The following is a 15,685-nucleotide window of genomic DNA, read 5'->3' as shown; positions in this document are numbered from 1 at the left end:
AGGCTTCCCGCGGAGCAGGGAGCCCGGTTCAGGGCTCGATCCCAGGACCCTGGGATCACGACCTGAGCCGGAGGTAGACGCTTAACGACTGAGCCACCCAGGCGCCCAACTTCAATTTTTAATCACCATAAGTTGTTGTATTTCAGAACACAGAACAAGCTTTTCACATCTTGAAGATTCAGATTCATAAACAAAATGGATTTATGTGAATTAAAAGTCTCTTTTTTCAAAAACAACATAAAAACCTCGTCAGCTTACTTTTGGAGATATCAACAGTATAGAGACAATGGCTGCAGCCAAGAGAGTAAGTTTTCTGAGGAATTAACTTCACGCTAAGGCCAATGATCTAGTCAGTCTCAGCATTTCCTAAGGGTTTCTGAAGACGGCAATTTCCATTAACCAATGTCAAACTGGGCAAGCGGCTGAGCTGCAGGTGTTAGGTAAGTAAGTCCTCACCACTCACAAACAACTCATACTAGGGAAGGGAGGGTTCAAAAGGAATTCTTCTGTATTTCTTTATGCAAGTAAAGTTAATAATGGCTTTAAGTAAGAAATGATGTGTAACAGTTTGTGGTTACAGCTACATAGGTTGGACAACAAGACTTGGCATACCACAAGAGTGAGAAGCCTTCACTCAGTGCCCACCCCCACCACGCCTCAGAACCAACTCCACACCTGGAGTTCCCCAGCACAAGCAGCCACCCCAAGCTGTGCCTCCTCAGGGCATCCCTCCTTCCTCTGAGCCATCTCTACAGACTGCCACAGACCTCTGACCCTCGAGACATTCCAAAGGGCCAGTATCAAGAGGCTAGATTTTTCTGTGGATGAATTTTTCCAGTAATTCTAACCTCATATAAAATATGCTAAGGGGAGGCACCTGGGTGGCTCAGTCGTTAAGCATCTGCCTTCAGCTCAGGTCATGATCCCAGGGTCCTGGGATCCAGCCCCGCATCAGGCTCCCTGCTCAGTGGAGACTCTGCTTCTCCCTCTCCCTCTGCTGCTCCCTCTGCTTGTGCACTCTCTCTCTCTTTCAGAGAACTAAATAAAATATGAAAAACATAATAAAATAAAATAAAAATGAAATATACTAAGGGGCACATGGGTGGCTCAGTCGGTTAAGTGTCCAACTCTTGATTTTGGCTTGCGTCGTGATCTCAGGATGGTGAGACGGAGCACCACACAGGGCTCCATGCTCCACATAGAGTCTGCTTGAGATTCTCTTTCTCTCTCTGCCACTCCTGCCAGTGCTCTCTAGTTCTCTCTAAAAAGAAATAAATAAAATCTTTTTAAAAAGCTAAAATAAAGCACGGTGGCCAGAGGGAGGCCAGGACCCTAGTTATTAAGTGAAATGGGCCCTCAATCTAATTTAAAAAAATTTTTTTAAAGATTTTATTTATTCATTTGACAGAAAGAGAGAGCACGCACAAGCAGGAGGAGCGGCAGAGGGAGAGGGAAAAGCAGGCTCCCCACTAAGCAGGGAGCGATCCCAGGACCCTGGGATCACAACCTGAGCTGAAGGCAGACACCTAACCAACTGAGCCACCCAGGGCTCCCCCTCAACCTAATTTTAAAACAGACTGTGACATTAGCTTAGCGAATCATAGCCTGTGTTTCAGGTGCTCATGTATAAAAATGATACCTGTAATTTATGCAAACTGATTCATTAATAAATATTTACTTTAATTACCTACTATTGGCCAGGCCTGGCAAAGCACAGGTTATGTTGGTGAGCAAAGCAGACAGTTTTTGCCTGCATAGAGTTTATAGTTTAGCAGGAGAGATAACACAATCAAATCATCACATAAATATGTCATTACAATTTGAGATAAACATTATAAAGAATAAGAACAGGGTACTCTGAAAGCATTCAACAGGATATGAATTAATCTTATTTAAAGAAATGCTGGGGCACACCTCGGTGGCTCAGTCGGTTAAGTATCTGCCTTTGGCTCAGGTCATGATTCCAGGGTCCTGGGACTGAGCCCCGCATCGGGCTCCTTGCTCAGCAGGGAGCCTGCTTCTCCCTCTCACTCTGCCTGCCACTCCCCCTGCTTGTGCTCTCTCTGACAAATAAATAAATAAAATCTTAAAAAAAAATAAAGAAATGTTGGGCACCTGGGTGGCTTAAGCATCCGACTCCTGATTTCGGCTCAGGGCATGATCTCAGGGTTCTTAGATCGAGCCCCCTGTCGGACTCCACACTCAGTGTGGAGCCTGCTTAAGATTCTCTCTCTCCCTCTCCATCCCCCCAACCCCTCTCAAAAGAAGAAGAAGAAGAAATGTTAAATAACATATCTGTAAAGCACTTTGAGTTCCACGTGAGAAAGGCATTACTCAAACACCAGGACTGAATTACTAAAAAAACAATGACACGTTGGTAGTTCAGTAAAGAAAAAAGCACATTAAAAAGCCAATTTGTAAATCAGCAGACACTGCCTTCTCCCAGAGTAGTGTTCAAGCCTTACCCAACAATAGTTCTTCAGTATAAAACAGGTCCAGGGACACCTGCTGGCTCAGTCAGTAGAGCATGTGACTCTTGACCTCAGGTCATGAATTCAAGCCCCAAGATGGGCATAGAGCTTACATAAAAAAAAAAAAGTAAAAAAAAAAAAAAAAAATAATAAAATGGGTCCAAAAGAAGTAGAAGAGCGAAACATTCAAAACTTCAAACTGCAACTGTACAACTATCTTATGTTATGTATTCGAGGCACCATGGCCAACAACCCTACAGCACTGGTCATAAATACTTTAGCTACCTGATATTTGTCAAATACAATTAAAATGTTGCAAAAGCCAAGGGCCAATTCCCATCCTCATCCCACTTTGATGCTGACAGCAGCAGCATCTGATAAAGCATGTTCCACCCTCTTAGAAACACTCAACTTCCAGAACACAAATTTCTCCTGCTATTCTCTCTGGCTACTTCTCAATCCCCTCTGCTAGTTTCTCCTGATAATGACTGTGGTAACCACTATTCAGTCTCATGGCTTAAATATATATACTATCTATTTTCTGAGGACTCCCAAAGTTTTTAGCCAGGTCCTCTTTCTCAAGCTTCAGACTAGTATAAACAACTGCCTATCTGATATTTCTACTTGGATGTTTATTTTATTTTTTTAAGTAGGCTCTACACCCAATGTGGAGCCCAACGCGGGGCTTGAATTCATGACCCCGAGATGAAGACCCGAGCTGAGATCTAGAGTCGGATACTTACCGGACTGGGCCACCCAGTCGTCCCAGATGTTTATATTAATACACATCCCAAACTTAAAATGTCCAGAATTAAGCTCCTGGAATCCCCCCCATCCCCCACCAAACTTGCTCTTCCCACAATGGCTTCATCTCAGAAACTGGTAACACAAATTTTCCAACAGCTCCATTAAAAATCTTGGGAGTAATTCTTGAATCTTAGTTTTCGCTCACACTTCACATTTGATCCATTAACAAACTGTGCTGGCTCTCTACCTTCAAAATATATCCTGAATCCAAGCACTTCCCACGACTCCCACTGCTACCATCTCAGTTCAAGTCACAACCCCCTCTCTTGCCTACATTACTGCAATTGCTTAACTGGCCTCTCAGATTCTACCCTGCCCCAATCTATTCTCAACATAGCACTGAGTGACTCAATTAAAATGTAAGTCAGAGCAAGTCACTCCTCACCCAAGCCCTCCAACAGGCTTCCCATCTCTCTTGGAATAAAAGCCAAATGTTCTTCCACTGATCTACAAAGTCCTACACAGTCTGTCTTCATCCCCTTCTTTTATCTTTCTTCTCACCTTATGTCCTGTTTTGTCTCACTCACTCTGCACCAGCCACAGTGGTTCAGTACTGAATGTATCTCAAACATGCCAGGTATGCTCCCGTCTCAGGGCCTTTGCACTTACAGTTCCCTTTTCTGTATAGCTATCCACTTGGCTTACTCTCTCCCTCACTTTCTTCAGGCCTGTACTCAAATGTTATTGTATCAGAAACAAGTTATTTCCTCATTGTTTGTCTCCCCCAACCACCCCTGCTAGAATGTATGTTTCTTTAAGACAGGGAATTTTTTGTCTGTTTTATTCATTGTTGTATCCCCAGTGCCTAGAACAAGGACTGATATATAGTGGGTGCTCAATAAATATTGCTGAAAAAATTAAATATTTCAGATCTTGTTCCTGCATGGTTAGTTAATAAACCAAGATATATATACGGAACTCATCAAAATTGTATATAATTCAGTAGCGCCTTGCAATATGTTAACCAATATAATAGAGATGACTTATGTCACTAATCTAAGTAGTTTGGAGCAAAATATGATTTAATGGTTCAGGAAAGAAAACAAGCATCATATGATAACAGAATAGCTCTGCCTGCCACTTGGGATTAGGAAAATGAGCAGCTGCTCTCATTCTTAAACTACAACTTGACCTGCTAAGAGGGCGCCCTCACCTAGAACTGTCTCTCCAACAACTCTCCTCCACATAACATGACCCATGATTACTAGTTAGCTCAATCCCCTTGCAGTCAAGTTTCCTCCCTCTAACAGAGAAGCACACTGTATGTAAAGGGTCTTGTAGGACAATGACCCAGCACTTAGAGATTATGCTCAAATACAACAGACAACTGTGAAAGGAAGGCAAGTGAGAGTGGACTCCCTCAGGTGACAGTTCATAAGGAACCACTCTGGCTGCAGTGAAGCCTGCCTGCCCCCCCGCCCCCCCAGCCAGTCCATCAGTACATTTCACCAACTGGATTCAATGCCCCTGAAATTCATCCGCTGTTCTGGTTCCTTAACAGACACCTAATGTTTCTCCTGGTCATGACCTTTTCTTCCCTAGACTTTAAGTGCCCCTAGGATAAAGCCCAAATTCCTTGATGAGGCTCACAAAGCATCTCCCAGTATGAGTTGGACCCTTCCCCAACTCTCTACCTTACCACTTTCCCTTTACACTGTATTTAACATGCTAGCAGCTACCAAATCTAACTCCTTCAGTCTTGCTCTGAGATTTTGGTCCAAGTTGTTTGCTCTGCTTGGAACAATCTTTTCTAACTTATTCAGGCTAACTCCTGAGATTTCTCTCCACTTAAACACCATTTCTTTAGAGGCCATGCCTAGGCTGGGTTAAGTGATTTGGCTCACAGTTCACAGCAGCCTGGGCTTTGGTTTTCAAAGTGCCCATCATACTTCACTGGGATCACCTATTTAGTGTCTGTCATGATAGCAGGATCTTGCCTATCTCACACAATGCTGTCACTAGCACAAAACACAGTGCCTGACACAGAGTAGGTGCTGAGTAATGATTGAAGAATAAACATATGAATGAGTAAGTACAAAAATGAATGAATCAGGAAGTCAGGTTAAAGCCTATATAGATGGTGCACTGACTAGAAGGCAACAGCTTTTCCTGCCTAATTCCTTCTTTGCCTTTCTGATTTTAAATAAATATTTCAAAAATGATTTAAAATATTAAAAATCTTAAGAGTATAAGCTACTTTGTTCTTTTTTTTTTCCTTCAAAGTAAGCTCTATGCTCAACATGGGGCTTGAACTCACGACCCCGAGACATGCTCTGACTGAGCCGGTCAGGCACCCCAATTATAAGCTACTTTGAATGATGCCCCAGAACTGATACTGTGGAACATTACCCTAAGAGAAGGGCACTGTGACTTAACACCCAGTTGCAAAGGGATCTGTAACATGAGAGCATAATTCTTGGGCATGATAAAGGAAATAAAACCGTGAAGGCCAATTTTAAGTTTAATTGTTGTTTTGCAAAACTCAGGACCTGTTGGGGAAATAAGCAGGAATGCCTTCTACGTGGCCTTCAACATCAGTCATGTACCAAGAATTAATTAGGACGATGCATCTAATTGTCCCCCAGCCTTCCTTTTGGCAACCCCGACATCTGGAAATGAGCCAGTGTGGCAAATAGGCGGTCAATGTCTGACTAGAAGAGCCAGACCCAAAGAGGAAAGACAACCGTACCCCCCATGATCAGAGCCTGGGCAGGAGAGGCAGGGGGACAGCGGGGCTGGGGTGGGGTGGTGGTCTGCAGCCTGAGTTGGACACTGCATGTTCATAGCCGAGGGAGTACCTACAGCATGTACTTAACAGTCTGGTACCACCGGCAGCACTGCTTTCCGACAGATGTGAAAGCGTCTTTACCTGCATTTCTGTTACCACTGAAAAAGCCAGACTAAAGAAGCAGCTGTTGAGTTTCACAAATCACTTATGATAAAAGTTTTGGTCCCTGGGTTTCAAAGATCCAGAGGCTCTCTGGAGAAGGTTTCGTTTTCCTGTGATTTGTTTGTTTATTTTATCATTGCCTACACTGATTCAGTGACATGGTCACAGATTCCTGCCCTCTCATTGAGAGCAAAAACACAAACAGGACAAAGGAAAGAAATGCTTCTCCCTCAGCTCCACAAGCTGACATGGTAGTAAACCTCTAGGCAGCTACCACAGGATGAGAGCACACCCAGCGCTGGCCAAAGACACCAATTCCCTGTCCCCCTGCCCTAGTCCAAACAGTGTCCGCACTGGAGGGCACTAATGAAAGACCTAATGACCTGTCCAATGAGGCATAACTACCCAAGGTACAAAAGGGTGAGCTAAATTGGGTCATAAAGGAAAAATTTAACACCCGCAGAAGTATCTAGATTGCCATTAGGTCTAAAAGTTAGCTTCAGCTGATGATTACAGTAGGAAAAAGTACTTATTTGCCCACTATATTAATTCTTTATTGCTTTTGAAAATCTGGCAATAACAAGATTATTTTTTTTCTAAAACTGCTTTAACAATCAGTTCCACATTGACATCCCTCTGAAAATTCCATCCTCGGACCTACTCTCTACCACAGCAACGTTAGCTAACCCTTCAATTTCACTATAACCTTCATGCAAACATTCTTAACTTCCAATTTCCAGACTCAACAACTTGTTCCAGCTCTAGCTCTACTAAATGTCTGTATCTACTAGAAATCCCCACCTGAGTGACCTACCAGCTGCTCCCATCCCAAATTCGTCTTTCCTCTCAAACGTGAACTTCCTCTGTGCACCCCCCAACCCTTTTAATGGCACACTATGCAGTCACCAGAGACCTCTTCTCATTTATTCCCCAATATTTATAAGCGCCACAATGAGTCAGGCATTATGCCAGGAATTGGGGCACAGAGCAGTGATCCAGACAGGCTAGGTCCCTGGAGTTTAGTTTCCATTTCCTCCTACACCCATAGCTGAATACCAAGGACTGATCTGACACAGGAACACAATGAGTGTTCAGAGATCTTTCACTGTGGCAGGCACGTGAACAAAGACTCTGCCTTTACTTTTAAATCACTGAGGTAAAGCACATTTGGCCATGATGCATGTGAAACGGCCAACCCTAGAGAGAAGAGTATTACATACTTTGGTTTTGGACTAGGGCCCAAGAAAGAAGAGGGCGAGTTTTTAATGATGATAAACATTTTTCAACGTGCTCACCTAATTTATTGACGTTTTCTAAGTGTTTTCCACCTTCTACATGGATAAAAGTACTCTTCTGGGAAAACTGGTATTTCTATGGCAGTAAGAGACACTCTAGAGAGTCACCCATCTATCTACCTTCCTTCTGGATTTCAGGTATAGGACATCCTTTTTTTTTAAAAGATTTTACTTTTAAGTAATCTCCATATCCAACATGGGGCTCGAACTCACTGAGATCAAGAATTGTACGCTCCACCAACTGAGCCAGGCAGGCGCCCCTTGGATAGAGGACATTCGTAGGGCACCCTGGAGCATAGCAACTCTGACTGGCATTCTCTACTCTGTGTTACGTGGCCTCTGGTGACCAAAAAGACTAAGTATTAAGTAGTTCACTGGTGACTGGAAATGCCCAATTACCTTCACAAGCATCTCCTTCTCATATGCAGCAAACTGCTTACCAGCGAGGCCATGAGCACACTCAGCTGTGGTTTCATTTAATGATCTTTTGGCTGTTGAATGTGGATCTAAAATAATCTAATCTCAGGTCTTTGCCACACCATGTTCTTTATTCTTTTTTTGGGGGGGGGTTAATGTGTAATGAAGGAAGCTGGTTATAAAATACAGGATGTATATGGGACATGTACTCCTGAAAAGAGCCATTCATTTTATATTTTAGGATTTTCTGATTATTGTTTAAATGATACCAATGTCTTGTCTTGCTACTGAGACCCTAAGCTCTTTAGGGACCAAGACTGGGTTTTATATGGTATTAAGGAGATAATAAGTCCCCAAAATTTCACACTTCACAGTATTTTGGTAACATTCCCATAACACTTTAGAAATTACTTAAAGACATTTAAATGTTGTTTGAATAACAATCTTAGTATATCAGGGCTATAAAGCATTAAAGGAAAGAGAAACAAAGATCATTTTTAAAAACCACCATGACCAGAAGCAAGCCCAGGCCTGGAGGAACCAAAACAGCCATTTAAGCACAATCATTTAATTTTGAAAATAACATCGGATAAGGAATACTATGTTCATTTTCTCCATTGCTCTAAAATACAAGCCGCTGGCACAGGAATATCAATGTAAAAGGATGAAAAGTAACAGGAAATATGACTGATGTCCCCACCACTCCCTTCTCCCTGACAATCAGAGGATGCCTGACAAGACAAACATTCTATCTCACATGATCCCAGAGCCACTCCAAGAGAGGCCCCCCAGAGATGATAACCATTTCCCAGCAGGAACCAACATCAGGTTGCGGAAAACATTAACCACATGGAACATCCTCTAATATGCTTTGGAATACTGTGCTACAAAAGCATCCATCAAAACACACCAAAGAGACCCTAAGGGTCAAGATTATCTGTCAACAAGCACCAAAAATCCCCAAAAAACAAACAAACAAACAAACAAACAAAACAACAGTCTTAGGGGCACACGGCTGGCTCAGATGAAGAGCATGCAACTTAATCTCAGGGTTTTAAATTTGAGCCCCACACTGGGTGTAAAGATTACTTAAAAATAAAAAAATCTTAAAAAGAAATAACAGTCTTCAAAAGCTGCATATGCTGTGTACAGTGTACCCTTCAATTATACACATGTAAATTCATTATCTAGGTAACCACATTACTGTCTGGTTCCGACTCCTGGTAGGAAACAACAGTGCTGCCTTCTGTCAGCCCTCTCCCTCAGCACTTTAATAGTCATAGCGTGAGAAGAGGCGAAGGTCTGCAGAGAGAAAATAAGTTCCAAATCATCTTTTACGCTAGCAAGAAACTCTTAGGAGGGTTTGTATTTTAAAATATATACTCATGGCGGGGTGCCTGGGTGGCTCAGTCGTTAAGCATCTGCCTTCGGCTCAGGTCATGATCCCAGGGTCCTGGGATCGAGCCCCGCATTAGGCTCCCTGCTCAGCGGGAAGCCTGCTTCTCCCTCTCCCACTCCCCCTGCTTGTGTTCCCTCTCTCACTGTGTCTCTCTCTGTCAGATAAATAAATCTTAAAAAAAAAGATATATATATATATATATATATATATATATATATACACTCAGGGGCGCCTGGGTGGCTCAATTGGTTGAGTGTCCTACTCTTGGTTTCGGCTCAGGTCATGATCTCAGGGTCCTGAGATCGAGCCCTGCATCGGGCTCCACGCTCAGTGGGGAGTCTGCTTGAGATTCCCTTCTCCCTATCCCTCTGCTCTCTCCCTCTCTCAAATAAATAAATAAAAATCTTTAAAATATATATATATATACTCATTATAGAAAATTACTGCTTTTCTCATGTTCTTTTTTAAAAGTTTTTGTATTTGGGGTGCCTGAGTGGCTCAGTCGGTTAAGCATCTGCCTTTGGCTCAGGTCATGATCTCAGGGTCCTGGGATGGAGCCCCACATTAGGCTCCCTGCTCAGTGGGGAGTCTGCTTCTCCCTCTTCCCCCCTCTTGTGCTCGCTTGCTCTCTCTCTCTCAAATGAATAAATATTTTTTAAAAAATTAAAAAAATGTTTTTATATTTAACATATTTGTGATCAAACTGTATTCATAACTTTGTATCCCGATTTTTTTCACGTACCTATTTTGACATAAGCATTTTTCATGTTAACCAGTTTTTAAGGGTTATGTATTTGATGGACTACATGAACCAAGCTTTTCATTTCTCTAGTGTTAGACAACTGTACTATTTTCAATTTATTTTGTTATAAATTACACAATAAGAAAGTATAGTCCAGAAGTTATATGATTTGCCTAACATTATCATTTTCCTTTTTTAAAATTTTATATATATATATATTAAGATTTTATTTATTTGACAGAGAGAGACACAGCAAGAGAGAGAACACGAGCAGGGGGAGTGGCAGAGGGAGAAGCAGGCTTCCCGCTGAGCAGGGAGCCCGATGCCGGCCTCAATCCCAGGACCCTGAGAGCACGACCTGAGCTGAAGGCAGACAGACACTCAACCATCTGAGCCACTCAGGCACCCCAAGATTTTATTTTTAAGTAATCTCCACACCCAATGTGGGGCTCGAACTCCGAGAACAAGAGTTGCATGCTCTACCAAATGAGCCAGGCAGGCATGCCAGCATTCTAAGCAAAATATAATTGTGAAAGTAAATAATAAAGATTTCGAGGTTGTAAAGTGATATGGTAAATCTCAAAGCCAAGTAGAAGTGTTTCCGGTTCTATTTTGGGGTTATCTGCTCTCATGAGAAACTGAGCGCTGACAGTTTGAGAGTAGCATAGTTATCCTTGGCCAGAAAGGAGGACTGCATTAGATACTCAGTTCCCATTCTTCACAGTCTTCATTCCTGATCCTTCCTGGTAGAGGACGGATAGAAACCCTTATCGAATGGCTGTGAGAGGTAGTGGGAGTAGCAGGGTAGGGGGAGAGCTATCCGTCCAGCAATTTCTGCCTATCCTGGGTCCCAAAGACTGTAGCATTGTGTCACTGGCTACTCTGAGAACTGCCAGTATCTAGGACAAAGGTAACTCTCCTACTTGCATCTCTCCTTCTAAGAGAAGGATCTAAAGAACAAGTGCTTGGGTGCCTGGGTGGCTCAGTCGGTTAAGCGTCTGCCTTCGGCTCAGGTTGCGATCCCAGGGTCCTGGGATTGACTCCCGCATCAGGCTCCCTGCTCTGAGGGGAGCCTGCTTCTCCTTCTGCCTCTGCCTCTCTCTCTGTCTCTCATGAATAAAAATCTTAATTAAAAAAATAAAATAAAATAAAGAACAAGTGCATAAGGATAGAGTTTGAGTGTGTTCCAAGTAATGCAGGAATATTCATCTCTTCCTTCTGAATGTTTAATCTCTATTTGCTAGGTGTTTATTTCCATCACTGTAAGATAGAAATATTTACTCCAGGGGCGCCTGGGTGGCTCAGTCGTTGGGCATCTGCCTTCGGCTCAGGTCATGATCCCAGGGTCCTGGGATCGAGCCCCGCATCGGGCTCCCTGCTCTGCAGGAAGCCTGCTTCTCCCTCTCCCACTCCCCCTGCCTGTGTTCCCTCTCTCACTGTGTCTCTGTCAAATAAATAAATAAAATCTTTAAAAAAAAAAAAAAAGAAAAGAAATATTACTCCATTTCTCATTTCTTTTGTCTCAGCTTAAAGAGAGAATACTTCAGTGAGCTCATTCCTGACCTAATGGCTAATTCAGTCTTAGTGGAGGAAGTCTTACTGCTTTAATGTTTTTCTCAGTATCTCTTCCCATTCTGACTTCATGAGCCCAAGCCTATTTCAATAATCTTTCAATCCCCACTTTTTTTTTTAAAGATTTATTTATTTATTTGACAGAGAGAGACACAGCGAGAGCAGGAACACAAGCAGGGGGGAGTGCGAGAGGGAGAAGCAGGCTCTCTACTGAGCAGGGAGCCCGATGCGGGACTTGATCCCAAGACCCTGGGATCATGACCTGAGCCAAAGGCAGACACTTAATGACTGAGCCACCCAGGCGCCCCTCAATCCCCACTTTTTAAAACACCTGACATCTAAATTTTTCAAATTTGGGTATCTGGACTCTCTTAGAATATAAAGCTGCTACCTTTTAAGAAAAATAATGTCCCATTACTATACTGTATACGAATTCTCAAAAATAGCATAGTCTGCAATTTTTTCCTAGATGTTGTCCAATTCCAACAATGAATTTATCCTGGAATTGGACCTCCTAAAATAAATATGCCTGAGTGACTTGTCAGACATCAGAAAGGCTCCTCTCCTACTTCTAAGTTAGTGGTCTCTGACTGATTCTTGTGTTTTCTGAACACCGTTTGTTTGTGTTACAAATGTCAGATGGCACTAGAAAATCAGTTCAGTGAAAGTAGATCCTGTTAGCATTACTGGTTTATCTGGTATGTTGGCCTGTTAAATACTGTTGATTACTTTACTACAGGTCAGATTTGATAACTGCCCTCAGCTGCCCTAGAAAACGGAGTGGATATTAAGTAATTATTTGTCAAAAGTTTCACTGCTATAGCAACGAAGAAACACTCTGAAGAGTCTGTAAGTCCATCCTTCTCTTTTAAAAGCAAGTGTCTTTCTGATTATAGGAGCTCAAAAATTGCACACCAATCAATGGGGCACACTCATCACATTTATGCAGTATCTTCTTTAACTGCTCATTCAAGAAAGTATTTTCACTTACATTTAAAGCAGCCTCCCACACCATGTCCAGCTCCCAAGACAGACAGTAATTGCTCCCTTCCATCTCACCTTGATTTTGGCCTACTGGTCTGTCTTCTATCTGGGCCAGTGCTAAAGTAATGAGGGTTTTTATAAAGAATACAATGATTTGGGGCGCCTGGGTGGCTCAGTTGGTTAAGCCACTGCCTTCGGCTCAGGTCATGATCCTGGAGTCCCGGGACTGAGTCCCGGATCGAGTCCCGCATCGGGCTCCCTGCTCAGCGGGGAGTCTGCTTCTCCCTCTGACCCTCCCCCCTCTCATGCTCTCTCTCATTCTCTCTCTCAAATAAATAAATAAAAATCTATTTTAAAAAAAGAATACAATGATTTTCATAAAGCTTTCTGACAGGATTTGATTACCATTGCCAATTTCCCCCATAGATTACAAACCCTTCTGATAATACTCCATTATATCTCTTGAGGTATATATGACGTATGGAAATATTTATACAAAATATTTCCATAGATAGAGAAAAATCAATAAAATGCACAGCCACAACATCATAGCTATGGTATGGCACTGATTTATGAACCGAAGATGAAATTTTGTTTCTTAAATTAATCTGACCTATTAATATCACCATACTTTTTCATTTTTTGAAAAAGATTATTTATTTGAGAGAAAGAGAGAGACTCCTGGAGAGAGAGAGCAGGAGCAGGATGAGGGGCAGAGGGGGCACAGGGACTCCGGGATCATGACCTGAGCCGAAGGCAGACGCTTAACCGACTGAGCCACCGAGGCGCCCCAAACACCACCACACTTGAAATGTATCTTATTGGGGCACCTGGGTGGCTCAGTCGGTTAAGCGTCTGCCTTCGGCTCAGGTCATGATCTCAGGGTCCTGGGAATCGAGTCCCGCATCAGGCTCCCTGCTCAGCGGGGAGGCTGCTTCTCCCTCTGCCTGCTGCGCGCTCTCTCTCTCTCTGACAAATAAAATCTTAAATAAATAAATGTATCGTATCACTCTGAGGGGGAAAGAAAACCTGCTGCAAAATCATATATACATTAAAATTAGTTTTATCAAGCTAGTAAGAAATTGATTTTATTGATTAGAATCAGAGACCATCTTTTAAAAATCACACACTTCTTTTTACCACATTACAAATCTTTTGTCTTTTTTTTGTGGGGGAGGGAGCTGTCATTGCTAATCCTACTACTAGTGGATTCTAGTAATACTATAGCAATCATATATCCGAATTTTTCCAGCAAATAAAAATAAATGATCAGACCCAGACCAATCATTCCATAGGAAAAGTGGGGCAACCAGGTGGTAAGAGAAAGCCTGACCACAGAATTTTTATCCATAAAATGGGGAGCCCACCAACAGAACTGTCTGCTGAAAATTTTCACCTTAGTCCAGTCTCTAAATTCCTAGTCCAAAACCAGTACTTTTTCACATTTTCTGTAAAATGGATGGCCTTAATTGAAACTTTTGTTCCCTGGTGTACACAGCTTTCCAGAAGAAAAGGAGTTTCCTTATGAAGAATCAATCTAGCTTCCCCAACACTTAAAGACAACCATCTTCTCCATATCTCAATAACATGTCTTAAGTGTCTTTTCTAATTTAAATAGGTGTTCCCTTCGAAGGGTCATACACCAACGGCTCTTCCTTCTGAGACCTTTGTGCCCCAGAGTTTACAAAACTCTTCTGGGGGGTGCCCCAACTCGGTTCTGGATATTCAAAAGAGCACCCACTTTCTTCTATAAGATGGTTTATAACCTTTCTTGCTGTCTAGCCAACAAAGCTTTAAACTTTTCTCTTCTTGTCCCGTTCTTCAGATTCAGCTGCAGTTTGGGAGGTAAACTCTTCACAGAACCATTCACAAGTCCTGATCTCCCCGCCCCCATTTCCTTCCTCCCCATTCATGTGATAACGTCTTGATGGGAACACCTTACCTCACCTTTTGTCTCCGCTAGTCCTTCTGCTTCCTTCCTGAGCTTCAAAGCTAGGCCAGGGCCGTTGAGACGTGGCCAGTGGGCATTCGGTGACTGGCAGAGCCACCCACACTTTCTGGAGTGTCGTCCCCTCTCCCATCTGCCACCTGAACCCTCTTTCCTTAAATAAAGATTTACCCCCTAAAAGTCCCATCTCCCCCTGAAAGACGATGGACCAGCGCCCTTTGTCTGAGGCTTCCACACCTCATATCCTTGTCCACAAAGCGTCAGTCCACACAGGTACGGTCTGCTCCGGGCAGGGCAGGGGAGCCTAGGTTTCCTCGTCCCGTAAAGGGATGGGTTATGGCCGAGGTCCTTCCAGGAGCCCAAATCCTACAATTATACGACCAAATCTGTAGGTCCTATTTCCGAGGCTGGGAAGACTAACTCCGGGGCGACCCCTGAACTCGACGACGGCGCTGGCAGTTAGAACGGCCCCCTCCAGCCTAGGCTCTGAGTAGCCCCGCCTCCGACCTCGGGCGCCGGGCCGCCGAGGAGGCCCGGTAGACGCCCGCTGGCTGCCTCGCCCTGCCCTCCTTCATCCTCACCGGCCGCCGCGGGCCCGCCTCTCACCTGGCATGCTGGCATCGCCCGTCCCGCGCTGCCCTGGAGACCATGGGTCTGGACCGGTCTCGGCCGCCACCCGCCCGCCAAGAGGGGGGCTGGCGGGGACGCGCGGGCCCCGGAGTCTAAAGCGCAAGCACCGGGAACGCGCCGCCTGGTTTCTAAGGAACCGGGAGCTCTGGAAAGGGAGGGGCGGGACGGCTGGAGGTCTGCGCATGCTCCCTGACGGGGGTGGACCTGCGCGGGGAGGGGCCGTGATCGGAGATTGCGCATGCTCGCACCTTGGGGGCGGAGATTAAGTAGGTTAGCGGAGGGCTTGGTCATTTATTTCCGGCGGTGGAGGCGGCTGGGCAGGCGTATAACAGCCCCTGCTTCTTTCGGGTCCTCCCGCCCGGCAGCAGTAGTGAGGAGGTACTGGGAACTGTGGTGGGCCTTGGTCTGGAGTTAAGGAAGGTTTGGTGTTGGACACAACGACCTGTTGTTGCAGAACGGTAGTTCTCTTGAACTCGCTGGACTTCTTGGCCTCCTGACTCCTACAATAATGACTCTTTTCTGTTCTCTGG

At 44.0% G+C, this 15,685-nt stretch overlaps 1 protein-coding gene across 4 annotated transcripts in view; it reads right to left on the bottom strand.

The window, feature by feature from the left end:
- Nucleotides 1-15,326, bottom strand: part of GFOD2 (Gfo/Idh/MocA-like oxidoreductase domain containing 2) — a 40,697-nt gene extending 25,371 nt beyond the window's left edge. For 2 of the 4 annotated variants that reach the window (XM_036115036.2, XM_036115040.2), the window contains exon 1: nt 15,132-15,326. Coding sequence is in view for 1 of the 4 variants with exons in the window: in XM_036115040.2 (XP_035970933.2) it covers nt 15,132-15,138 (7 nt within the window). In the remaining 3 variants the exon portion in view is untranslated. Of the gene's footprint in view, nt 1-14,519; nt 14,977-15,131 lie in introns of those variants that run through there. The other 2 variants (XM_036115038.2, XM_036115037.2) reach the window with 2 other exon arrangements.
- Between the last annotated feature and the right edge of the window lie 359 nt (nt 15,327-15,685).

This window comes from Halichoerus grypus, chromosome 15 (genome assembly GCF_964656455.1).
Source record: "Halichoerus grypus chromosome 15, mHalGry1.hap1.1, whole genome shotgun sequence".
Taxonomy (NCBI): domain Eukaryota; kingdom Metazoa; phylum Chordata; class Mammalia; order Carnivora; family Phocidae; genus Halichoerus; species Halichoerus grypus.
Note: the sequence above shows the minus strand (reverse complement) of the source record. Positions and strands in the feature narration are given on the sequence as shown.